General features: G+C 42.2%; 1 protein-coding gene across 1 annotated transcript in view; it reads left to right on the top strand.

The window, feature by feature from the left end:
• Nucleotides 1-1,920: 1,920 nt before the first annotated feature.
• The window catches only part of FAM107B (family with sequence similarity 107 member B), a 225,762-nt gene continuing 201,234 nt past the window's right edge, over nt 1,921-26,448 (top strand). Inside the window, exon 1 of the mRNA XM_007196443.2 lies at nt 1,921-2,331. Within this exon, the coding sequence (XP_007196505.1) occupies nt 1,921-2,331 (411 nt within the window). The remainder of the gene's footprint in view (nt 2,332-26,448) is intronic.

Genomic DNA, 26,448 nt, shown 5'->3' on the forward strand with positions numbered 1-26,448 from the left:
TAGCTGAATGAATAAATGAATGAGTGAACGAAACCAGGTTTAAGAATTATTTTTTCCTCTCTTTAATTCCTTCCTGTCCTCCTCGGGTCTTCAATAAAGTCTTGTTAACCATTAACAGCCTCTCTTTGTTGTCAGGTGCTTGGGAGGGAGGGTGCTGAGGAGGAGGAGAATGTAAGGGAGCATCACAGAGTCATCCTGTCTGAGCGAATGGTAGCAGTCACTGCAGAAGAGACACAGAATGCAGTGCCCAGGACTCCCCAGGAATACTTGGTGGGGGGAGCCTGCTAAAGGCCTGGACCTCCTGCTTCCACGGAAAGTGATCTGCACTGCTTGTACTTGGGTATTAATAGGAGAATGATCTCTCCAGACTGGGAAGTCTGATATATCTGTGTTAGTACAGGGACTGTTACTTGGTAACCTTTAAGTAAATGACAGCTTTTTACATTTTATTTCTAAAGTTCGGTAAAGACTAAAACTAAACTCCTCATTTGATGCTGTATCCACTCTTCCTCACACCATATCTGACCTCATGTATTATCAATACGGCTCCACACTCAGGACAATATTCCTAGTACAGTTGTTATTTTGGTAAGATGATTGCCAGGTCAAATGGGACTCAGAGACCAGATAGGATAGCAGGGGTCTTGGGCTTTCAACCAGCCCTTCTCAACAGCATAATCTTGCGTTAGAATCTTCAAATTTCAAAGAATCGGTTTCTGTCTCCATAAAATGGGGATACATGCTATAATATCTACCACCTGTCTGAGCTTAAGAGCACATCTTGACATTATATTAAAAGAGAGGGCAAACAAATAAATTAGAAAGGGCAATATACCCTGAAATCTTGACCTGAAAGTCACTATTAATGGGAAAACCATTACAGTATTATATTTCTTTAACATTCCTAGCAGATGCTTGGCTAAGGAAAGATCTCAATTTTGAGCATTCTTTTGGAATGTGGTTATAATTTATTATTCTTATTCTACTTCACCATTCACAAATTGATGTGTTGAAAAATAGATCTATGTTCAAAAGGGGGTTATTTTCCAAAATTAAGTAATATACACAGTAGATGGACAAAACACACGTTCACACATACATAATATTTGTGTTAATTGCTCACGTTGGCTCCTTTTTTTTTTTTTTTTTGGTGTTGTTGAAAATTAATAAAGGACTTAGCATGGATAGTAAAAACCAAATTAACAAAGACTTATTTGTAGTTACCAGGCGACAATATGGATCCTGAAGCCAGGAAGTTTGTTTGGGAGAAGATTCAGGAAAGATCGAGAAAAGTTCTTGGGACATCAGACCCAAACATGGATCTCTCCAGACAAAAGATTCAAGTCCGCCTCCTATTTTAATACTGAAACAGCTTCCAGGGTCAAGGACCCTCTTGGGGGTCTTCATTTGTGATGCATAACTGGGTGGTTTTTGTTTTGTTGGGGGGAATAAATATTTGAAGGGGGTAACCGAAGAAGGTTATGCGGCTGTTGTGATGTTATTGATACACGGGCTGATGCTATTATGGTGGATGCTATCAGCTACATTATCTTTATGCCTCCAAGGTAATCTGAAGCAGCTGTCCACTGACTTGGCACTACCTTACACTGAAGTGTCTGCCCCGCCTGGGTACTGTAACCCAAGTCAACCACATGCCTCACAGACAGCTTTCTTTGGCCACTGACAGCATCAAGGAAGGAAGAGCGTGAAATCGCCGGGGATGGATGCTTCCGAAGGGGGGTTGGCTGCCGAGTGACTCTCAGGGAGGGTGGCCTGGCCATCTCCTAATCTTCTATTTGGGGACAGCCATTAAAAGTACTTCTCTTCAGGCAAGGAAACAGTCACCTACTATGGAGGTGATCAGAATCCCTGGAAAATTTTCTTTCCCCCTTTGAACTTTGCAATGTTTCGCTGCAGGTCATGTCCAGGTGGAAGGCAAGGCTGGCTGAAAGACTGAAATCTCCATCTGGAAGGATGCATCCATTCCCGTGCTCAGCTCTGCTTGCTTGTTTTGGGAACACAAGGGAGACTGCTCCCTTCGATCAGCCCAGCGCAGCCGATACCCCTTCCACCGTCTTTGTTCAGCCCAAGGCCAAAGCGGGCCAACACCCAAGTCACCCACGAAGGGAAGAAGGAACTCCAGAGAAAAGGCGAGATTCCGGCACCCACTCAGAGAGAAATGGCAGTGCAAACCGGAATTCAAGTAACCACAGTGCTGTCCAGCCCGCGGAGACCCCTGAGGATCTGCCCAGGTCTCTAGATGGGGCATCGGACTGTGAAGCAGTTACTTTTCAGACTTCTATTCCCAGACCATCAATTATTGAAACGCCAGCGGTGAGTGTTCCCAGTGTTACTGTAGAAGGAGTGGTGTTGGGGGAGAGTCCTGTGTTTAGTGAATGCCTTCAGGAAACAAGCTTGTTTAGCGTTATGAGTGAGACATTGGGGGAGCTCTTACTAGTGAGGGGAAGTGTGTAAAGCCTTTTAAATTCTCACAAGGTTCTCAAAGGATGCGGAGGGAGGCCATGACAATAAGCACCAGGGCCTTAACAATGGCCAACATTGACCTTTACCTGCCCATGGTGCTCCAGAGCCAGCAGTGTCTCAACACAAGATGAGGAGAAATAGAGACTGGAAAAGCATTTAAAATTTTTTAATGATTTGTGAATTTATCTATATGAAGATCCACAATATGAAAGGTTTGATTATAGAATTTAAAAAGTTGCCTCTACTTAAAATGAATCACATGGTATTTGGGAAAATTTGGAAAGGATGATCACTGTACGCATAGCAGTAAAGAAAGGAACTGGCCTATAAACCTATTCATAATGGGGATGTTTCTGTGATCGTTTTCTGAGACTTAAAGGCAGGAGAGGGAGTTATTTATATATCTACTTTCCTGTTTCTGGAATTACTGAATTTTAACTGTTTTTTTTTGGTTTGTTTGTTTGTTTTAACATCTTTATTGGAGCATAATTGCTTTACAATGGTGTGTTAGTTTCTGCTTTATAACAAAGTGAATCAGTTGTACATATACATATGTCCCCATATCTCTTCCCTCTTGCGTCTCCCTCCCTCCCACCCTCCCTATCCCACCCCTCTAGGTGGTCACAAAGCACCCAGCTGATCTCCCTGTGCTATGCGGCTGCTTCCCACTAGCTATCTATTGTACGTTTGGTAGTGTATATATGTCCATGCCACTCTCTCACTTTGTCCCAGCTTACCCTTCCCCCTCCCCGTATCCTCAAGTCGAATATTCTGATTGGATTGAGCTACAAAATCATTTCAAAGTTCCTGGTAATCTCAATTTGGGAGGCAGTGTAGAGGCGGGGTTTCTTGAACGATGTTTTCCAAAGACACCCCTTGAGCATTCTGGGGTTGTATTCCTGACCATGTAGCTTAGGGCCAGACTGAAGAAACCGAGAAGGCTTTGGGGATCCATTACTAAGATATTCTGATTTTTGAAGATTATTTTTTCTATCTAGTTTAACAAATCGCTTTTCGTCTGACTTGCTGATTTGAACGCAAGAAGTCTCATTAAGCAATGAAAACTGCCAAACAGTGAAGATAGGATTAAAACAGGATTTTTAAAATAGTTTCACTTGACATTCTACAGGCTTATATTAAATGATTGAAGCTCAGCCCTACTGTCTACATCCTTCTATTCTGAGACTGGACCGAGGATTTCACCAAGCCCTCTGTTATAGCAAGAACTGTAATTGTTTTTCTAAATCAAAATCCAAAACAAACAGAACCCCAAATATTTCTTGTCCAGTTTTCAGTTTATACCCACATCCAGAATAAGACATTTTTAGTAGTACTGTAGTTAGCTTAGTGGATGGCATGGCTAAGATTATATCTGCTGCATTAGTTAAAGGAACAAATGATGAACTATTTTAATGAACTGGAAGAGTTTCTTTTGGGTAGAGATTCCAGCAACCCAGGACCCACCCTATGTTGCTAAACATAGCAGCAAGTACAAGGGTTGATTTGATTTTATCCTTCTGTGTTAGTGGCATATGTGACACAGGGGTTCAAGGTAAATAAGTGTATTCAAATATAACCAATTAAACGCAGCAGGGTAACATCCATATCTGTTGTCCACTTGGTATGAACAAAGCCAAGGATAGACCATAGAGGTGAGGCAGGCCTTAGGATGGAACCAGTCCTAATGCAAATCTGAATATAAGTGTCTCAAAGAGAAATACACATAAGATGTTTCAAAGGAGGTTGGAAGGTCTAGAAAGGAACATTGCAGGGGAGGTGGAATTTGAGGTTGGTCTAGAAGGAGGGTTAGGATTTTTAAAGGCAGAGACGAAGGGGAGGACCTTGCAATCAAAGGAAACTGTATGAACAAAAGCTTGAATGTAGGGGAATGCAGCATAGGGATAGGCAGGTACATCTGATTGGCTAAGTTGGAGCGACATCTGGAAAGGTAAATTGAGGCCAAAAGTGGTTTGAAAGCTGTGGTGAGAAGGCAGTGGGGAAGCTTTGAGAATTCTGAGCAGAGGAATGTCACGCTTGGGATTTCATTGTGGGAAGATAAATGGGTGGGGCCACGTAGGATGGATTTGATTTGGGAAGACTGGAGCTGAGAGGCCATTGTAATCATCCCAGCCTGAGGATGGTCACAGAAGGAACAGCAGGAAGGTGGGGTGGGGGGAGGCAAAGAAGAGAGGACCCCACGGGGTAGCAAACGCAGCAGTGGACTCTGGGTCCCAAACTGAGCAGGGAAGAGAACAAGACCAAACTGGGAGTGATGAAATGGAAACACTGAAAAATTAAGTGCCAGGGTGTGCAGTCCTGTGGGCGTAGTAAATGGGCATCTGTTTTGGTTCAGATTTGAGGAGCTGATATTCACAGAGCACTTGCTGTACGCCAGCCATTCTCCTGAGTGCTTTACATAGAGCATCCTATCATTACATGGTTACAGTGAGGTGCATATTCTTACAAGTCCCATTGTACAGATGAGGACACTGACCCTCAGAGAGGGTAAGACACTTGCCCAAGGTCACAGAGGGAGGAAGTAGTAGACCCAGGATTGGAGCCCAGTTCTGGTTGATGCCAAAGTCTATCCTCTGAAGTATAACATGCTTCTACTGCTTATTATTATTATTTGTATGATGTTTGAGGATTTACAGTCAAGTATACATACATTTTATTTTTATTAATTTGCTTAACATTGTTTTATCTTAGTTTCATGGTGTATAACACTATGGAAAGAGACGCTTTCTACTTTGCCTCCTGCTGATGACAAGGCTTTGTGAATGACAGTGTGGGATTGCTGTGAGATCTTCCCATTAAAAGTGCCATAGGACTGCCCAGATTTTTCATTACCTGGTAATTTTGTCATGACATGTTTCCTCTCAGAAGATGATGAATGAGCTTCTTTATTACAATCTTGCCTGGAGGCAAAATATTTCTCTTTTGGATGCACTGATCTTCATGGTTTAAGCTGTCTTAGAAGAAGCAACAAATAATACTTTTTTTTTTAAGAGCTCAGCCTCGGCACATAATCATAGCTGAGAAATGAGTCCCTCTATCTGTCTTTAGTTTCCTGGGGTTCAGACAGGAGGGTGAGTCATTTAAATGTGAAACAACATCTGGTCTGAGCAGGAAAGCCCAAGATAGGGAGGCCAAGTGAACTAATTAAAGAGGAAAGGTTTTCGTTTGTGTGAATAGACGTGCGCACATCTGTATTTCTGAAGTGATGCCAATTAGTCATAAACCTTTTTGTGGTCGTCTCTTCCTTGATCCAGGACTAAAATCAAAGTGATAACAACCCTAAAAGTGGAATGTGTCTTATAATTGCTGCTATCTTCTGATTATAATTATTTTCTTTCTTAGTGGTCTTACAATGGAAAAGTCTTATAATGGGTGGGATCGTGGAGTCAATGAAATACAGCAGTAGGCTGTTTACTCTTTTTTTCAGCCAAGAAGTACTGTGTTCTTAATCTGTTCCAGGACCGCACTAGTGCTGGAGAAACAAAGATAGTTTAAGACAGAGTCCGTGACGCTGCTTACGTTCTGGTAGGAGATACGGTTGGGTAACTGGGCAGTGTCAGTGCAGTACGACAAGGCTTATGGGTCAGTACTGGACACCATAGGAGCACATGGAAGAGACTCCCATCTTAGCCTTGGGGAGACAAGGGGGGCTGAATATATGGAGAAGGATTTCTACTTTATTCTTTTATCATTGCACATCAGACCCAACACTGCCTTCTTCTTAGCTGAATGGTGCTATTTTTCTCCTCTCTCCCTCTCCCTTGACAAATCTGGCAGTGTAAGAAAGGCACAGCTCCCACAAGAAGCAACTAAGGGCTTCAGAGTCAGTTTGGAAGTTTCAGAAAGTCTTTCTATAGCAGTGGTAAGTTTTCATCTAATTCTTTTTTTTTTTTTTTAATATTTATTTATTTATTTATTTATTTTATTTTTGGCTGTGCCGGGTCTTAGCTGCGGCAGGCGGGATCTTCACTGCAGCGTGAGGGCTTCTCTCTCTCTAGTTGAGGCGCGCGGGCTTAGCTGCGCCGCGGCATGTGGGATCTTCAGGGACGGAACCCGCGTCCCTGGTGTTGGCAGGCGATGCTTTGCCACTGGACCACCGGGGCAGTCCCTTCATCTAGTTCTTACGCCAACAAAGTAGCCAGCCTAACACAGGAAGAGAAAGTAACTGTGGTTCGGGAAATCATTCCTGGGTATTTTAACTAAAAGTTTACTTTACAAAAAGGAAGGGAAACAGAGCCTGTAGTGCAGTTGCTAACTGCACTGCTTTTTGTAACAGGCTGGCTTTGCTACTAGACAGAGAAGTGGTAACCAAGACATCCCCAGAACGCAAATCGTGGTCTGGACCCAGCATCACAGGCTCAGGTGGTCACTCCTTTCACACTGTTGTGCAATCATCATTACCATCCATCTCCAGAACCTTTTTCACCTTTTCCAGCTCAAACTCTGTATCCGTAAAACACTGACTCCCCATTGGTCCCTCTTCCCACTCCCTGGCAACTACCATTCTATCTCCTGTCCTTATGAATTTAACTACTCTAAGTACCTCACGTAAGTGGAATCACACAGTATTGTCCTTTTGTGTCTAGCTTATTTCACTTAGCATAACGTCCTCAAGGTTCATCCATGTTGAAATGTGTCAGAATGTCCTTCCTTTTTAAGGCAGAATAATATTCCATTGTGTTTTTTTTTTTTTTTTTTTTTTAAATTAATTAGTTTATTTATTTTTGGCTGTGTTGGGTCTTCGTTTCTGTGTGAGGGCTTTCTCTAGTTGCGGCAAGCAGGGGTCACTCTTCATCGCGCTGCGCAGGCCTCTCACCATCGTGGCCTCTCCCGCTGCGGAGCACAGGCTCCAGACGCGCAGGCTCAGCAACTGTGGCTCACGGGCCCAGCCGCTCCGCGGCATGTGGGATCCTCCCAGGCCAGGGCCCGAACCTGCGTCTCCTGCATTAGCAGGCAGGTTCTCAACCACCGCGCCACGAGGGAAGCCCTCCATTGTGTTTTTATACCACATTTTGTTTACATATTCATCCACCAATGAACACTTGGGTCATTTCCACCTTCTGGCAATTGATGTTATTGCTTTTATGAACATGGGTATACAAATAACTCTTCAAAACCTTGTCTTCAATTTTTTTGAGTATATACCCAGAAGGAGAATTGCTGAATCATATGGTAATTCTATCTTTGCTTTTTTGAGGAGCTGACATACTGTTTTCTACAGTGGTTGTACCACTTTATATTCCCACCAACAATGCACGAGTGTTCCAATTTCTCCACATCCATGCCGCCACTTGTTGCTTTTTGAAGTTTTGTTTGTTTTGATAATAGCCATTCTATTGGGTATGCAGTGGTGTCTCACTGTGGTTTTGATCTGCATTTCCCTAATGATTAGTGATATTGAGCATCTTTCCATGTGCATATTGGCCATTTGTTATATTCTTTGGAAAAATGTCTATTCAAGGCCTTTGCCCATTTTTAAATTGAGTTGTTTATTTTATGTTGTTGAATTATAGGAGTTCCTTATATATTCTGGTTATTAATCCCTTGTCAGATAAATGATTTGTAAATGTTTCCTCCCATCCTGTGGGTTGCCTTTTCATTCTGTTCATAGTGTCCTTTGATGTACAAAAATTTTAATTTTGATGAAGTCTAATTTATCTATTTATTCTTTTGTTGCCTGTGCTTTTTCTGTCGTATTTAATAAATCATTGCCAAATCTAATATCATGAAGTTTTCTCTATGTATTCTTCTTAGACGTTCATAGTCTTAGCTCTTACATTTAGGTCTTTTGAGTTAATTTTTATATCTGGTATAAGTTAAGGATCCAAATGCATTCTTTTGCACATGGATATCCAATTTTCCCAACACTGTATGTTGAAAAGACTATCCTTTCCCCATTGAATGCTCATGGCATCCCTGTGAAAAATCATTTGACCATGTATATGAGGGTTTATTTCTGGGTCCTCTATTCTATTCCACTGGTCTATATGTCTGTCTTTATGTTAGTACCACACTGTTTCGATTACTGTAGTTTGTAGTAAGTTTTGAAATCAGGACATGTGAGACCTCCACCTTTGTTCTTTTTCAAGACTGTTTTGGCTATTTGAGGTCCCTTGAGATTCCATATGAATTTTAGGATGGATTTTTCTATTTCTTCAAAAAAATTATTGGGATTTTGATAAGGATTGCATTGAATCTATAGATCGCTTGGATAGTATTGACATCCTAAAAACATTAGGTCTTCTAATCCGTGAATATAGTTTGTCTTTCCATTTATTTGTGCCTTTTAAAATTTCTTTCAGCAATATTTTGTAGTTTTCAGTATACACGTCTTTTGTCTCCTAGGTTATGTTTATCCCTAGGTATTTTATTCTTTTTGATGTTATTGAAAATGAAATTGTTTTCTTAATTTCTTTTTCTGATCCTTCGTTGTTGGTGTGTAGAAATGCAATTGGTTTTTTTGTACATAGGTTTTTCATCCTGTGATTTTGCTGAATACATTTATTAGTTTGAATAGTTGTGTGTGTGTATATCTGTGGAATTTTTATATTTTATATATATGAGATCATTATAATCTGTGAACAGAGATAATTTTACTTCTTCCTTTCCAATTTGGATGCCTTTTATTTCTTTTTCTTGTCTAAATGATCTGACTGGAACTTTCAATACTATTCAGCAATACTGTGTTCAACAGAAGTGGCAAAAGCGAACATCCTTGTCTTGTTCCTGATCTTAGAGGATAAGCTTTCAGTCTTTCACCATTTAGTATGATCCTACCATTGAGTACAATGTGGGTTTTTCATATATGTCCTTTACTATATGAAGTAATTTCCTTCTATTCCTAGTTTGTTGAGTATTTTTATCATGAAAGGGTATTAAATTTTCTCAATGCTTTTTCTGCATCAATTGATATGATCATATTTTCCCCCTTCATACTGTTAATATGTTGTTGTATTGATTGATTTTTTTTTTTGTATGTTGAACTATCTTTGTATTCCAGGATTAAATGGTATAATCCCACTTGGTCATGGTATAATCCTTTTAACATGTTATGGAATTATGTTTGCTAGTATTTTGTTGAGGATTGTTGCATCAATAGTTATCAGGGATATTGATCTCTAGTTTTCTTTTCTTGTAGTGTCTTTGTCTGACTTGGACATCAGGGTAATGCTTGCCTCATAGAATGAGTTAGGAAGTGTTCCGCTCTCTTCAATTTTTTGGAAGCTTTTGAGAAGGGTTGGTGTTAATTCTTTTTTGTTTTTTTGGTGTTAATTCTTTACATGTTTGGTAAAATTCACCAGTGAATCTGGCCCAAGGCTTTTCTTTGTTAGGAGGTTTTTGGTTTCTGATTCAATCTCCTTACTAGTAATAGGTCTGTTCAGATTTTCTATTTCTTCATGATTCAGTCTTGGTGAAGAGGAGCCACTTTGATAGCACCACTTAAGTATGTTAATCACAATCCTGATTACCACTTGTTGAGCACTATTAATAGTTTAGGGTGGTGCTAAATGCTTTACATGGATTAGCTCATTTGATCCTTCTAATCCTTCTACAATGTTAGCTCCTGATAATCCCAATCAATTATCAGCTCAAAACCCTCCAACGGCTCTCTCATTCACTCAGAATAAAAATCAAGTCTTCACAGTAGCCCATAGGTTCTTTAAAAAGTATGTCCCATTACCTCTCTGAACTCACCTCCTACTGATGGGGAAATTAAGACTCAGTGGAATTAGGCATCTGATCCATTTCCACTCTAAGGGTAACCTTTGCAGCAGGCTGGGAAGCTCAATTCAACCAGTCAAAGCATGACTTTCTTGGGCTGTACAGAACTCATGCTGCCAATAACTGAATAGCTGTTAATTCTGTTCTCCTTGTCTAGGCTCCACGCCTATCCTTACTCTTCTCTTGGCACAGTCTCTGTTAAGACCTAGGATAGTTAATTAAGTGGGTTTCAGCTTCCTTGGTTAGAATCAGATTCCAGCTATGCTCTCTTGGCCATGTTAATTGGAATTTGGTGTTGGAGAGGCTCCTGGATACATATTAACAGAAAAACTCTTGGAGATATTCACCTCCATAGGCGACTGATCTCATTCAACAAATTAATTTTATTTTCAATGTCTTAAAGTTGCCTTGAAGTCAAGCCTTGGGAATACCATCTGTAGAGGGCAGTGCTGCTTAGAAGCATATTGTAAACTTCTATGTAAACATCTATCACTCCCTCATCCCACCCTAACTCTGCATCCCCTTTATTTAAGCATCATTAGGGGCAACTGTGCTAGGCTGCATTTCTACTTTCTAGTACAAACTAGTGTTCCTGCATTTCTTTAGAATGAAATCTTCACTTCTTTTTCCTATGGACCCTAATAGAAGAGAACAGAATTCTAGGCTACTTATTAAAAAAAATACCCTATTAAGAAAGCTTTCTGCTAGACAGATGATTTGACATAAAAGCAATTCTAATAGAAAACAACTTACAGACCCATGCAATCAAATGTTAGTTTTCTAGTTCCTTTTCATTCTCTTAGCAAAATCACAAACTGCCCCCCTCGACACACACACGCCAACACCAACAAGGAGGGTATCTTAACAAGCTGGTGGGAATACCATACCATTCATTTTAAGCCCTGATAATTTCTTACACTAGGTTTCTACTTTCAAAAGATGTTAAACATAGTGGCATGATAGTGTATGATATACCCAGTGTACTCAGACAGGAATTTTCCAATCCAGATATTCAGTTGCATCCCAACCGGAAAAGAGAGAGACAGCTTCTTGGATTCTCTTAGAATGAAATAAAATAAATAGTCCTCATAAAACCATGCAAATTTTACATCAAACCACTTTGACTATTGGAGACCCTCCATAAAAGACGACATGATGGCAAAAATGCAAAATTTTCAGACAATTTAGAGCTGAGGGGCATATATGTTCCAAGATAAGAAATAAAAGTTGAGTGCATAATTTTGGCAAATTTTAAACCATTGTTCTCAAGTGAGGTTACTCCTGAGTTCACAATTCAGATAAGAATTATATATATTTTCTAAGGTGGTGGTGATATGTTGGAGGGAGAGGTACAAAAGGAAGAGGTCAGCCCATTTCTGAGCCGCACCTATTTCTAGCTCATCAGAGAGAACCTGGCAATCTGCCCATGACCTAGTTGATCCTTTGCCCTCCTTTTCACCGGTGGTTAATAAAAGAGCAGGGTTTACTTTGTTCATAGGCAATGGCCTGGGAGTGTCTAACCAAAGAGTCACCAAGGAGATTCCAAGACCCATTTTCCCAAAATAACTGCTTCTGTAGAGTTGGGATTTCCATCCTCTTGATTATATAATATGTAGTTGTCCTTTAGTCAAAAAAATCTGCTATTTCACTTGCTGAGTATACTGGAAACTTTAAAATTTCATATGCTCCAGAAACCATACGGACTAGTTGAATGAATGTGCTATATCAATCATGGGAAGTTAAAGGCTTTTTTCTAGCCAAGGACATGTGTTAACCTGATCTGAGCTGCCTTTAGTTTTGCACTCACAGTTCCTCCTTTCCAAAGAAAATAGATCTCATCACGTTAACACTTTTTCCAATATGAGGTTGACACACTCGCTTTTGTAATTCTGTACCAGGGGAGGTGAGAGTTTGGAAATTTGAGGCAATTAGGGGAAGAGGGAGTCTCCACAAAGGGCACAGGACCTGCTATGGGAAGTGTTTATGATTTTGTTGTGGGAAGCTGGTTTGTGGGTATCTCACATTCAGTTAAATGGAAAATGACAGCGCTGGCAACTGTTATATTTTTATATAAAACAACATAGTCTTATAAAAAGTTCAAATGTGATATATGTATACCTATAATTGGAGCCAATTTAAAGTTATCTCTTTTAAAAAGTCACTTATATATGGCCAAGTAATCTTCACCAAAGCCACCAAGGATACACAATGGGGAAAAGACAGTCTCTCCAATAAATGGTGCTGGGAAAACTGGATATCTACATGCAAAAGAATGAAATTGGACCCTTATCTTACACCAAACACAAAGATCAACCCCAAATGAATTAAAGACTTAAATGTAAGACCTGAAACCTAAAATATCCTAGAAGAAAACAGGGGAAAAAACACTTGACATGGGCCTTGGCAATGAGTTTTTGGATTTGACGTCAAAAGCACAGGCAACAAAAGCAAAAGTAAACAATTGGGGCTATATCAAACCAAAAAGCATATGCACAGCAAAGGAAACAATCAACAAAATTAAAAGGCAGCCTACAGATTGGGAGAAAATATTTGCAAATCATATATATGATAAGGGGTTAATAAAATATATAAGGAACTCATACAATTCAATAGCAAAAAACCCCCAAATAACCCAATTAAAAGATGGATAAAGGCCCTGTATAGACACTTCAACAAAGAAGACACACAAATGTCCAATACGTACATGAAAGGAGGTTTAATATCACTAATAATCAAGGAAATGCAAACCACAATGAGATATCACTTCATACCTGTTAGGATAGCTATTATCAAGAAGCCAGAAGATAAATATTGGCAAGGATGTGGAGAAAAGAGAACCCTTATGCACTATTGATGGGAGTGTAAATTGGTAAGCCATTATGGAAAACAGTATGGTGGTTCCTCAAAAAATTAAAAATAGAACTACCATATGATTCAGCAATTCCACTTCTGGGTATATATCCAAAGGAAATAAAATCACTACCTTGAAGAGATATCTGCACCCCCATGATCACAGTGGGGTTATTCACAGTAGCCAAGACATGGAAACAACCCAAGTAACTGTCAACGAATGAATGGATAAAGATAATGTGATAAACACACACACACACACACACACACACACACACAGAGGAATATTATTCAGCCTTAAAAAAATGGAAACCCTGTCATCTGTGACAACATGGATAAACCTAAAGAACATTATGCTAAGTGAAATAAGCCAGACACAGAAAGACAAATACTGCATGATCTCACGTATGTGTGGAGTTCAACTAAAAAAGTTGAACTCATAGTAACAGAGTGATTGTTGCCAGGGGTTGTGGGTAGTGGGGGAAAGGGGAGATGTTGATCAAAGGTACAAACTTTCAGTTTTAAGATGAATAAGTTCTGGAGACCTAATGGACAGCATGGTGACCATAGTTAATAACAACATACTATATCCTTGGAATTCACTAGGAGAGTAGATCTCAAATGTTCTTACCACACACACAAAAAGAGGTAACTATGTGAGATGATGCATATGTTAGCTAATTGTGGTAATCATTTCACAGTGTATATAGATATCAACACATTATGTTGTATACCTGAAATATATACAATTTTTGTTTGTCAATCACTCTTCAGTAAAGCTGGAAAAAATCACTCTCCCTCATCTACTTTCTGATGTACTGACTCAAGGGGGAAGGAAGGAGGCACTAGAGCTGGGGAGTTGCTGGCCATCAAGAAGTGCTGGCCACCCCCTGCTTGGGAAAGATGGTTGTGAGAAAAATCATGTATGTAGAGGCCGAATAAATGGTGAGATCTTGGGACTTCCCTTGTGGTGCAGTGGTTAAGAATCCACCTGCCGGGCTTCCCTGGTGGCGCAGTGGTTGAGAATCTGCCTGCTAATGCAGGGGACACGGGTTCGAGCCCTGGCCTGGGAAGATCCCACATGCCGCAGAGCGGCTGGGCCCGTGAGCCACAACTGCTGAGCCTGCGCATCTGGAGCCTGTGCTCCGCAACGAGAGAGGCCCGCGCATCGCGATGAAGAGTGGCCCCCGCTTGCCACAACTGGAGAAAGCCCTCGCACAGAAACGAAGACCCAACACAGCCAAAATCAATCAATCAATCAATCAATCAAACATACGCATCTGATTCAAGATCCTCATTAAAAAAAAAAAAAAAAATGGTCCACATCAAAAAAAAAAATCTTTAAAAAAAGAATCCACCTGCCAACACAGGGGACACGGGTTTGATCCCTGGTCCAGGAAGATCCCACGTGCTGCGGAGCACCACAACTACTGAGCCTGAGCTCTAGAGCCCATGAGCCACAACTACTGAAGCCGGCACACCTGGAGCCTGTGTTCTGCAAAAAGAGAAGCGACCGCAATGAGAAGCCCGCACACGGCAACAAAGAGAAGCCCGCACTCGCCACAACTAGAGAAAGCCCACGCACAGCAACGAAGACCCAATGCAGCCAAAAATAAATAAATTAAATATAAATAAATTTTTTTAAAAAAGGGTGAGATCTTGTGTAAGGAAGCTCTTGAACAGGAACATCGATGCACATGCCCTTAACCAGTAATATCTGCTTTCTTATCCTCTTTGACTGAGCTGGATGTTTTAGGAGACACACACACAGGAAGCAGGAAGGAAGGAAGAAGAGCAACTGAATAGACTCTGCTACATAGTCAGGTGATGGCTCTCCTAGCTGGCTCTCCATCCCAGGGCTTTTCCTAGGATTCCAGGAAGCCTGTCTCTGGACTGAGTCTCTGCCAGGACCCACCTAACCTGGATGTTTAATACTGGAGTCTCTGAAGGGAGAGGTATCTTGGTGTGGTGGTGTTGCAAGTTGACCTGAGTTAGTTTGACCATTCAGAATTGTCCAGTAAACAGTGGTAGCCTCCAACAAGTAGAGGCGCCTGGGGGCTCCATGTCTACCCGCCCACAACTTGCTCCCCAGTGATGTGCTTCACTAAAGAAAGCCTCACATGAATCCTGCCACGGGTACAAACATCTGTTGGCGAGAGGGCACAAAAAGAGGCATCTTCCCTGACCCTGAATGCTGGAAGAAGTTCCCTAGCTCTTGTCCTTTTACGTAGTAGCCCTTGGCATGAATAGAATGATACATAGGAAGGTGACAGTATTCTAAAGGCAAAACCAGCAAGCCACGCGAGTCGAATGGGGTGAAGAGCCCTCTGTTGGATGTGGGTCCAGGACCAACTGGAGTTTAAGATCCAGGATGCGATAAAGGAGTTGGACTTCTGAACTGGCCACCTACTCATACTTCATTTTACAAAGGCAAAAACTCTGGTCAGTCAAGGACCTTGAATACCATTCATTTCACAAGGGGAAAATAATTTCCAAAATCTCTTAGGCTAATAACAAATTCTCTAGTTGAGATTTAGCTAGCCTCATGTGGAATATTTGCTGTGGTCATCTCTGGATGTAGATACCTGAATAGGGTGCTTCAAATACTAACTAAGCACCTCTGAGTGTAGCCTCCAAAACTTTCTTTGCTCTCAAGAAGGAACACAAGGAAAAATGTTCTGGCCTTTGGCCTTTGGACGTTGTTGGGTGAGGATGGGATGCTTGGCGCTGCTGTAGCCATCCTGTAAGTGGGAGAGGACACACTTGTAGATAAAAGCAAATAACCTTGAGATGGTGGAGTAGGAAGAAAGAACCTGGGTTCCCCAAGATGCCACGAAAGCACTTCAAGTGCAACTCACTGCCCAGGGGATACAGATACTCAAAAGTGTTTACGCCGAAGTATTAAAAAATAATTACAGATGTTTTAACAAGGGTGATCCAGACTGACTCACCTATCCCTGGGAAATTTCCAGGTGGTCTCACGGTCATCTCGAATTCAATGTGTGCAGAAATGAACTACCCTTCCCGCTAAACCTCCTCTTCCATGTATCACTTCGGATGCTTTTAGCTGTAAGAAACAGAAAAACTTAAATTTAGGCACTATGTAAATGTATTGTGTTGCTTAAAAACAAGCCCCAAGGGCGGGTGGCTTTGGAATGGGTTGATTCAGCAGTTCAATGAAGCCATGGAGCATCTAGCGTCTTCCATCTTTCTGCTTAGCCATCCATGGCCTTGGCTTCACCAACGTATGTTTCCCTTGGTGGTGATGAAATGGCTCCCAGTAGCAGCTGGGTCACGTGACTTTCCCCTCCCCCTCTAACCTCCCACACACTTTGGACAATCCCTCCTCATAATGTTATTATTCTGTCCCCTTCTCTGTCACCACTCCCAATACCTAGTTCCAGGTTGGTGCCTTCTCCTGGGCTGGCCTAGAACTTGGTGTTTACCTCAATTAAAGCACTTATTAACCTGCACCAGATTTGTTCATATGTCTGGCTGTCCCACTATACTAGGCTGTGAGGAGCTTGAGGGCAGAGGCTGTATCTTTTTTCCTTTTTACCTATGATGGGCAGTGCCTAGAACAATGCCGGACATGTAGAGGATACTTAACAAATATTTATTGAATAAATTAAAGGATGAATCAGCAAAATCAAAATCAGGGGAGAGGTTTATTGTACATGAGCCTTCACAGAGCCTTATCATTTCACCTTTGTTTTGTTCACCTTTGCCAATATCTTTGTGATCCATTCCTTGTTTTAGAAATGGATGGAAATAATTTAAGACCACACCAGAGAGTAGGGGCCAAGATATTTTCCCTTTGAAGGATGAACTGTTTATTACTCAGGTTTAAGACAAATGAGCCAGGAAAACTTATTTTGAAGTGAACTCAGCTAGAGGAAGCAGTTTTCTTTCAACTGTCCTTCTAGACTATTTTCTGGAGCCCTCAGTGAATTTCCCACATGGCAAAGAACTAACCTCTTTATGCTTCTGTTTACCTATTTGCAAAATGAGGATAATGAGAGTTTTTATTATTCTAGTGCCGTATTGGAAAAAATGACTATTTATACAGAAATTTAAGAAATACAGGAGAAAATAGAGAATATTAATAACACAAATGATGACACCATTAAAACGGGAGCTGAGGAAAACAAAGAGATGCATTCACCTCATTACTCTCTGTGACTTTAATAGCATGTGGAGAAGTATATAGATAATCTTGTTCACATTATTAAGACCCTGAGCTGTATTAAAGACACTGGAATAATGGCTTAAATTTTTTTTCACAATTCTGACTTTACAACGTTTTTGGCTGAAAGAAAAAATTTTTTTTTTCTGATTTGCAAAGAACTCAGTATCTAAAAGATATTTTTAGTTAATCTGATTAAAGCATAAAGCATATGATTTTGCACTTAATGGGTTACTTTCTAAACCTGAGATAAAAGCCAATGATGTACATATTATTGTCAAGTTAGAGGGTGTTAATGGAGAAAAAAAGTAATTTGATTGAACAAGGAACAAATCATTTCATTCAGCAGGTTATTTCTTCTGTGCTTTCAGTAGTTGGTGTGAAGTCTAACTTGGGAGCTTTAAAGTTTTCAGTCATTCCTTGGTTCAACAAACGTTAATGGGGGCTTAACACATGCTGGGGTAGCTGCTGAGTTTGCCACAAAGAACCAAGCACTCATTTTGCCTTGGAGCTGCTTCCCATTAGTTAGGACAGGAGTCAGGCAAAAAAAACCAACAAAAAACAAAGAAAAGCAGCTGCAAAATGAGGTCATCAGTGCCAAAATGGCACTAACATTGATCTCATTTCTACGCCTTATTGTTCAAAGCATTATACAGTTATACACACTCTTTTCTTTCCCATCCAATGAAACTGCCATAAACCCAAATGATCACATATCAGTTTCTCATAATTACAGTCTCAAACTTTTCCCATTTTGCTGTCTCCTGTCTCCCCATTTCCATTGTGTCCTTTATCGTTCTTGTCTCCTTTTCTCCTGACTCATGCTTCGGCATTTCTGCTGTCACAGGGGGTCTCTATCTCTAAGATCATTGATTCACTTAGTCATTGATTCATTCATTCATTGATTCATTCACCTTTCAATTGTGAAAGGGACTCTGTCAGTTCTGGAAAAACAAAAGGAAGAGGACATACTTCTTTCTCTTAAGGAGCTTACCGTCTGAACGACAGAGACAGAAACTTCAGTAACAACGTTGGTACCATGGTAGATGTATGGGGTACTAAGCAGGTGGGCAGTGAATCAACGCTGCACGAGAGCAGGGTCTCAAAGCTAGAAGGTGTTCACCAGGTAAGCAAGGCAGAGAAAGGCAGTAGGTGGCCAAGAACCTGACTCCAATTGGCTTAAACAGGAAGGACATTTCTTATCTCACATAACTAGATGTCCAGAGGTTGGCTGCCTTTGGAGTTGCTGAAAGAAGCAAAGGGATGGAATCGTGAAAAGACAGTGTCCTCTGGTGGCACTTTCAGGCTCTGGGGCAGACCCTCTCATGTCACAAGCCCATTTAGCCCCCCGGGGGGATATTCATCTATCTCAAAGTGGATGACTAGATTTTTTCAATGAAACTTCTATTAAGAAGTTAAGGAAATGGAACAAATATAGAGAGGGTTGAAAAGAATGTTTACAGAGCACAGAGATTCTCTTTTTAAATCCACTTGCAGGCCGTCTGTGTTCTGCTTTTCTTTCAACTAACCTGGGAATGCATGTCAGCAGTCCCAGTAGCCCAGCCCAGACTTTGAACTTCAGGTGAAAGTTTTGCATTCCTCTGCTCCTCAGGGACCAGCTTGTTGGCACCTCCTGCAGACGGGAACCCCAGGCTGGGCATCTAGGGCATCCCTCCCCTCCTATCCCCTGCAGACATGCTCTGCTCTCTTGGAAGAAGACACGTTCCCTGCTGGCCCGTAAGGTATTTTCCTGGGCATGGAAGCACGAGCTCAGGCCTGTCTCCTAAATACCTCTTTGACTTCAGGTCTTTGAAACGATATTCTTATCCCAGGCTAGTTTTAAAATCCATGTTTGCTTCAGGTATTCACTAGCCAATTGTTACGGCCAATTCTTCACTTTAGATTTTCTGTGCTTCCCGTGCTTGCGTGCAGCACCATCTTTCCTGCGTGACCATCTGGATTACAATTCATTGTCCCCAGAGGCCATAAGCAAAACCCCTCTTTGAGTTCCAAAAGCTCACTGTTGAATGGCCTACTGGATTGCTTATTCCTGTCTGAGGGAGCTTCCAATGGGTGGCTCATTTGCAGGACACAAATGACAAGTCCCCAGCCAAGGTTGACCAGCTCTCCCATTGCCTTTTTGGATCATGGTGGAGCTCAGTGAGGAGCAATCCTTCAGAAACTAATTGCTAAGTTTTACAGCAGCAGAATTGCTTTACAAGGACAGTACCGAAACCAGACTTGATTCCCATGGATTCATTCCTTTATCCAACAAGTATTTAGCAAGAACATGAAATGTGACCAGGCACCGTTCTAGGAACTAGATAGCCAACCGGTTGTGAAGAAAACAGCCCTTGTGGAGACGCCAGCCTACCGAGGGAGGCACACAATAAATAAGATACATTTATATAAGTTATATAATATGTTACAGATAGTAATACCTGCAGGAGAGAAATGAAGCAAGGGAAAGGATGTAAAATGTTGGGGGTGAGTGGGTGCAGAAATTCTGGAGAGGGTGGCCAGAAAGGATCTTGCTCTTATTTTGGGTTGATGCCTTAGTCTGTTGGGGTTACTATAACAAAAGACTACAGACTACATGGTTTATAAACAACAGAAATTTATTTCTCCTAGTTCCAGATACTGGAGTTCTGAGAGCAGGGTGCCAGTATGGTCAGGTGAGGGCCCTCTTCCCAGTTAAGACTTCTTGCTGTGTCCTCACATGGCGGAAGGGGCAAGGGAACTCTCTGGGGTCTCTTTTATAAGGGCATTAATCCCTTTCATGAGGGCTCCACCCTCATGACCTAATCACCTCCCAAAGGCACCACCCCCTAATACCATCAGCTTGGGCATTAGGTTTTCAAATATGAATCTGGGGGTGGGGACACAAACATTCAATACACATTGTTCACGCTGCTGTTTAACTGATGAACAGTTCCATCCCATTCTTTATCCCAGTTGTTCTCAACCCTGGCTGCATCTAGAATAATTTGGGGGAGTTTTTTTTTTTTTTTTAATTGCTAATACTAATACTGACTAATAATTCTAGCACTCTCAGAATTTGTATTTAATGCATCAGAGCTGGGACTATTGCATCAGTATTTTAAAAGCTTTCCCCAGAGAGATGCAACATGTAACAGCTTCTTTATTGTTCTTTTACCCTCACATTTTTTGAGATCCTTAAGGAAAACAATGCTCAGTACCAGATGTGAAGGATTCCTGATAATTCCTTTGTAAAGTGAATGGTGAAGCACAGTAAGAAGGGAAAAGGAAGTTTCTGTGATTTAGTTTGTTTTTTAAGTGACTATTTCCTACTCAGTAAGTCATGCCTTTTCAAATCTCCTTTGAAGCTTAAAACAAAAATCGCCCTGCCTATCAGCACTATATGTATATGTATTTTCCCTCCTACCATGCAAATAGAATCAATGGCATCCTTCAAATATTAGGCTCAAAAGCATAGTTATATACTTGGCAACGAACTGGCAATCTTTCAAAATTCACCTTCAAGTTCCATGACTTGCCTCTCTAAGAAAGAAGGACCTAGATGGCTTTATAAAGAGAATAAGAACGAGAATGGCTTTATCCTTCCTTCTTTGGAACCAGTTCCAACCAAATTATTTCCACCCTAACTGAGAGCTTGTTGTTTTTCCTTTACTGTGACATTATCGGGAGAAGACTCTGCCTGCTTTAAGAAACCCTCAGTGCTACCACCCTTTCTTCGGCTGCTGGAGATTCTTTCCCCATAGTTTCCACTGCATGACATAGCAGTTTTGAGGTCTTAGTCACACATTGCCATCTCCCTGCCGAAATCATTAGGCAGTTGTTTCTTACATCCTGAGGAGTTCCCTCTTAATCTCTTGATCTTCATCAGGGGAATTTTGGATTTGCCTTATCTGGTTCATTGAATAGTGTATCTGTCAGAGTTCTCAAGAAAAACAGAACCAATATGGTCTGTGTGTATCAATATCTACCTGTTAACATCTATCTATCTATCCATGTATTGAGAGAGATTTTAAGGAATTGGCTCATGAAATTAAAGGGACCTGCAAGCCCTAAATCCACAGGACAGGACAGCAGGCTGGAAGCTCAGGCAGGACTTGATGCTGCAGTCTTGAGGTAGAATTCCTTTTTCTTCAGGAAACCTCAGTCTTTACTCTTAAGGCCTCTAATTGATTGGATGAGGCCCACTCATGTTATTGAGGGTCATCTTTCCTTAAAGTCATCTGTAGATGTTGACCACATCTACAAAATACCTTCCAGCAACACCTACATTTGTGTTTGATTAAATGCCTGGGTACCATAGCCTTGCCAGGTTGACAAGTAAAACGACCACAAGGAGTTTGATGAAGAGAAAAGCATCATGGAATTTGGAGTCAGAAAACCTGGGATCTAGTCCCAACTCTCCATTCAACTTGCTAAATGGATCTTGAGCTTGATTTTGCTCTTCTGGAAATTTGGGGATGGGGCATCGACAAGAAGTTTCTAATGCAGTGAAATCCCACTTGGCTCTAGAATTCTCAGAGCCTTTCAAGATCATTCACTATCTGGAATGTTTCCCCTCCTTATCTTAAAGTAGGTCTGCTCCTGGGTTATGGATTTTACCACAAGGGATTTGCAGTGAGTGAAAAGGTGTTCTCTGAGGAAGAGTGGATGAAAAAGAAATGGATGGAGTGATTCCTGGAGAGACCGGTTATGACGGAATTGATTGGAAGGATTTAAACCGAGTATGATGCTGCAGCATTGTGACTACAGAGTGTTTGCTTTGGGGACCTCTGAGTTCCTTTCGATTCTATTGGGGGCAGCATTACTCTCCTGGACTCAACCTTGGCCTGATACCAAGTGTGACTTGTTCTTGCTCAAGAGAGATTTCTCTCGGACGACTGAATCATTTTAGGCTTATTTTAGACCATGGTTGGTATTAAATACTCCATGCAAGGGCTTCCCTGGTGGCGCAGTGGTTGAGAATCTGCCTGCCAATGCAGGGGACATGGGTTCGGGCCCTGGTCTGGGAAGATCCCACATGCCGCGGAGCAACTAGGCCCGTGAGCCACAACTACTGAGCCTGCGCGTCTGGAGCCTGTGCTCCTCAACAAGAGAGGCCGCGATAGTGAGAGGCCCGCGCACCGCGATGAAGTGTGGCCCCCGCTTGCCGCAACTAGAGAAAGCCCTTGCACAGAAACGAGGACCCAACACAGCCAAAAATAAAAAAATAAAATAAATACTCCATGCAAGTGTCAAGTCACAAAATCTATAGAGCTGCCCCCCCCCTTATCTATGGGGGGTACATTCCAAGGCCCCCAGTGGATGCCTAAAGCCAGAGATAGTACCGAACCCTTTATATACCATGCTTTTTCCTATACTAATGGGTGGGTAGCATATACAGTGTGCATACTCTGAACACAGGAATGATTTTGCATCCCGGGCAGGATGGAGAGGGCTGGCGGGAGAGTTCATCATGCTACTCATAATGGTGCACAATTTAAAACTTAGGAATTATTTCTGGAATTTTCCATTTAATACTTTTGAACCTCAGTGGACCATGGGTAACTGAAACCGAGGAAAGCGAAACAGTGGATGAGAGGGGACTACTGTACATTTGTTGACTTGGTGCAAATGGTCAGTTCCCAAGCTTCTCTTCCTCTAAAATATGCTTTCCCCCGACAGTGAAAATGTTGGCAGATAAATTCATTTAACTGTCACTAAGAGAGCTCTTAACTCCAGCCCTGGCCTTGGACAGCAGCGGTGACCTCAGCCCTGTTTACTCACTACATCCTGTTGCTGGGAATCAAACCCGAGCTTTGGTGTTAAGAAGCATTTTTCATTTTTTCCCAGATCTGTATTTCATCTGTGACTGAATCACTTTAAAAGGAAAGAAGTTCATAATTTTCAACATATTACAGATTTCCATAAAAAAATGAAATTATCCATGTGGCTGCAGACACACGGACGTGCTGTACCAGGCAAGGGGCCTGTGTGTCTTAGGGGAAGAAACCCCAATTCAGACGACTGAGGCAAGTACAGCTTTTATACGGAAAAGTCCAGAGTCGGGCAGGCTTTGCAGTGCCTGCTACAGTGACTCAGAGATGGGACCAGAGACCAGCTCTTTCCACGTCGCCTCACTGCTTTTTCAGTGTCACTTTGTTTTTTTTAAGGTTGCCTCTGCTCATGGTCACCTCAGGCTACCAGTAGTAGTTCTTAGGGCTTCGGGTGTTCACATCCTTGTTCAGCTGCAGAGTTGTTCTTTTCCAACCATAGACAGAGTCTTGGACTTTCTTTTCTTGTCCTGATGTCCAAGGAGATGGAAGTTGTCTGCTAGACAAGTCAGATCCTACCTCTGGCGCTGGGCTCGAGGTCAGCCTACCCGTCTCGTGCGGCTGTTCATCAGAGGAGGGCACGGTGGATTCAGGAGAGGCTCGGTGACAAGTACAAATACATTTCAGAAATGACTTGGCGTCATTCTTCCTTTAAACATTTTGATGTGAAAATTTTTTAGTTGAATTCCAGGTAATTTTTGTTTTCAGCCATCACACATTACATTTTATATGTGGGAGGACAATGCTGATGATTTGGAAAACCACTCACAAAAGACTTTCTTTGGTTGTCAAAATGGAAAAGTTGAGCGTACTTTTCTTCTTTCTTTGAAAAGCAGTAAAAGTTCTCTGTGTCACTGAAGAGCAGATGTGAAGTAAAAAATCTGAATAACAAAAAGTCAGTCCTATAAATATTCATGCTCATCATTTCGTTGGGCTCTATTGCTCTCATTTCCCTTCCACCAGTCACACACAGTAAAGATAACATGGATGTGAGGAGGACGCTAGTTTACTATTAGTTTGAGTAAGTATTAAATAATCACAATAGGCCTCGACAGTAAATCTAGAAGTTCCTTCTAGACTTTGTGAATCTTGACCAAGCGTTATCGACCAGGCTGAGGAAGACCTGCCCACGATTGTATAATGGGGCTTTATACTCCCATTCCTAACCTCTACTTTCTGTTGCCATCCTGACTGAGAGCAAATAGTAGAGCTTGGTTTGTCAGGAACAGCGTAGCCATAAAAACTTTGTATACGTGTGTCACTGTGGTGCTTGTGTGTGTATGTGCGCGCGCACGTGTGCTCTAAAATCTATTACCACTCTTTTTATTACTATCCTTTTGATAATATCATAAATAGCTTTTGAACTAGAAACTTTGTGCTTCGGGAGCACTTACACGTTATTAAAATTATACTTGGGTTGATAAAAATTGCCCATTCTTACATTTTCTTTTATATGATATGCTGTTTGAATGGCTAAGTTTGCGTGAGCCTTATCCGCCCCATCTTAAGATCAGAGACTGTCACACACACAGAGGTCCCCAGACACAGGATAGGCTTACACACCGTGGCACACGTTTAGCTCCATTGGCACTGGCTGTTCATATCCTATACCAAAGGGTTACTAGAAGCCACATGCCTTTGCACCTGGATTGGGCCTGGAGGGGAAGTAGAACTCTTATCTGAACATTTTGCAAGTGAAATGGGAAAGGGAAACCTTTGAGTGTGAAGCTGGGTCCCTTCCAGACACTCTGTCCCTTCCAGAGTGTTCTCTTTGCAGCGATGAGTGAGGAGCAAAAGGGAAGAGACTCTGACGTCATGAAGATTTGACGGGCAATAGGTTGAGTCCCTTTTTCCAGGCATCACTTTCCAGGCTGCAGTAAAATGGCCTGAGCAAATGGGTCAGAGTCTCTGCAGAAGTCAGCTGCACCAGCAGACGGGGTATTGGGAAACCTGCAGGCTGGGAATGACATCAGCCTGAGATGGAAAAATCCGCCCTGGCCCAGTAAATATGAAAACAGGGAGACGGGTATTTCAAAAACCATTTGCAACCCAGAGCAAGAGAGGCTGTGGATTACACCGCTTTTCTGATTCCTTTCCTTCTTTCTGCAACCTCCTTGTCTTCACAGCCACTGGGGAAGGCTTTCTGGTCCTGTTCACAACCTACACCTTCTTTGGAGGGGGAGGTGGGAGCTCGGGCAGGTAGACTGCAGTCTAGATACGTTACAACCTCTTCTCAAGAACCTGACACTTCCTTGCCTGCCTGTCCCTGCAGCTCTCAGAGCCACAGACCAGCGAGAGGGACACCCAGGGACAACTCTGGGGGCATCTGGGGGAACTACGGACATCCCAGGACTTTCCACACTTTTTCAAAGGATTAGCATATCAGGTCACTCTACTCAACCTGCCTCCCTCAGGGCTCTGCTCAATGCTTGGCATCCCAGACTCATTCAGACACCCCACTTTGGTGGCCGTCCCCCAGCCTGAACTGGTAAGCTCAAAAACAGTTGCAGAGGACCAGCTGTGCTATCAAACACGCTCGGCCCCTTGCAGGACAAGGACCATGTATGGGAAATTATATAAAAACCAAATGGTTTCCCAAAACATCCTCTAGTTTTCATGGCAAAGAGAGTTTCTTTAAAAGCCCACAAGTGTGAGTTTGCTTTGGAACATTCTCTTGCTTGGGAAGGCTGGAGGTTGGGCCTCTGTGCTTGGATTCAACTTCTCTCTAGGGACCATAGTAAGGAAGGAAGGGAGCAGATGTGCACACCCCATTTGCCCAGCTGGGGCCCACCATCCTCCTCCTCCTCATGACCTAGCAGATGTCCACCAGCATATGGGGCCAGCCCCTTAACAGATGAGCTAACACAGAAATGTGTTAGGCAGACCTGCTTCTAACATTTGCAGGATTGGAGCCAGAGTAAAAAAGTCTGAGGTCAAGCTCCCCTTTTTGTGCCATCCCTGGTTCCTTCTTGTACCCTGACGGAGCCTCTAGCACATGCCTCTGGACCCCTCTGCCTGCAGATTCCAGTGCTATCCCATCCCTCCCCAAAGAGCCACCCTTTGAACCCTCTTTCTCAGCAGAGGTGCACAAACTTGCCATGTGGTCCCTCGGGAGTCCAGACCTGAGAAAGAAGGCTCCACCTGGGTGGAATTCCTGGGTCCAGAGTCCCAATGGTCTACAAGGGGGAATGGGTGCTGGGTGGGCACATCATCTGGCCCAGAACTCCTTGAGTGGAATTCTCTAGAGCAAAGTGCTGCAGGCAGAGGCACTGCCTGTCTAGGTCCAAGGGCTTGATTCTCTGTCCTGAAGTTTCATGACATCCCTGGGACAATATCAGTAAAAGTTGTGTGCTGTGTTTGTACTTTTCATAGACTGGA

The sequence above is a fragment of the Balaenoptera acutorostrata genome, chromosome 3 (assembly GCF_949987535.1).
Source record: "Balaenoptera acutorostrata chromosome 3, mBalAcu1.1, whole genome shotgun sequence".
In the NCBI taxonomy this organism is placed as follows: domain Eukaryota; kingdom Metazoa; phylum Chordata; class Mammalia; order Artiodactyla; family Balaenopteridae; genus Balaenoptera; species Balaenoptera acutorostrata.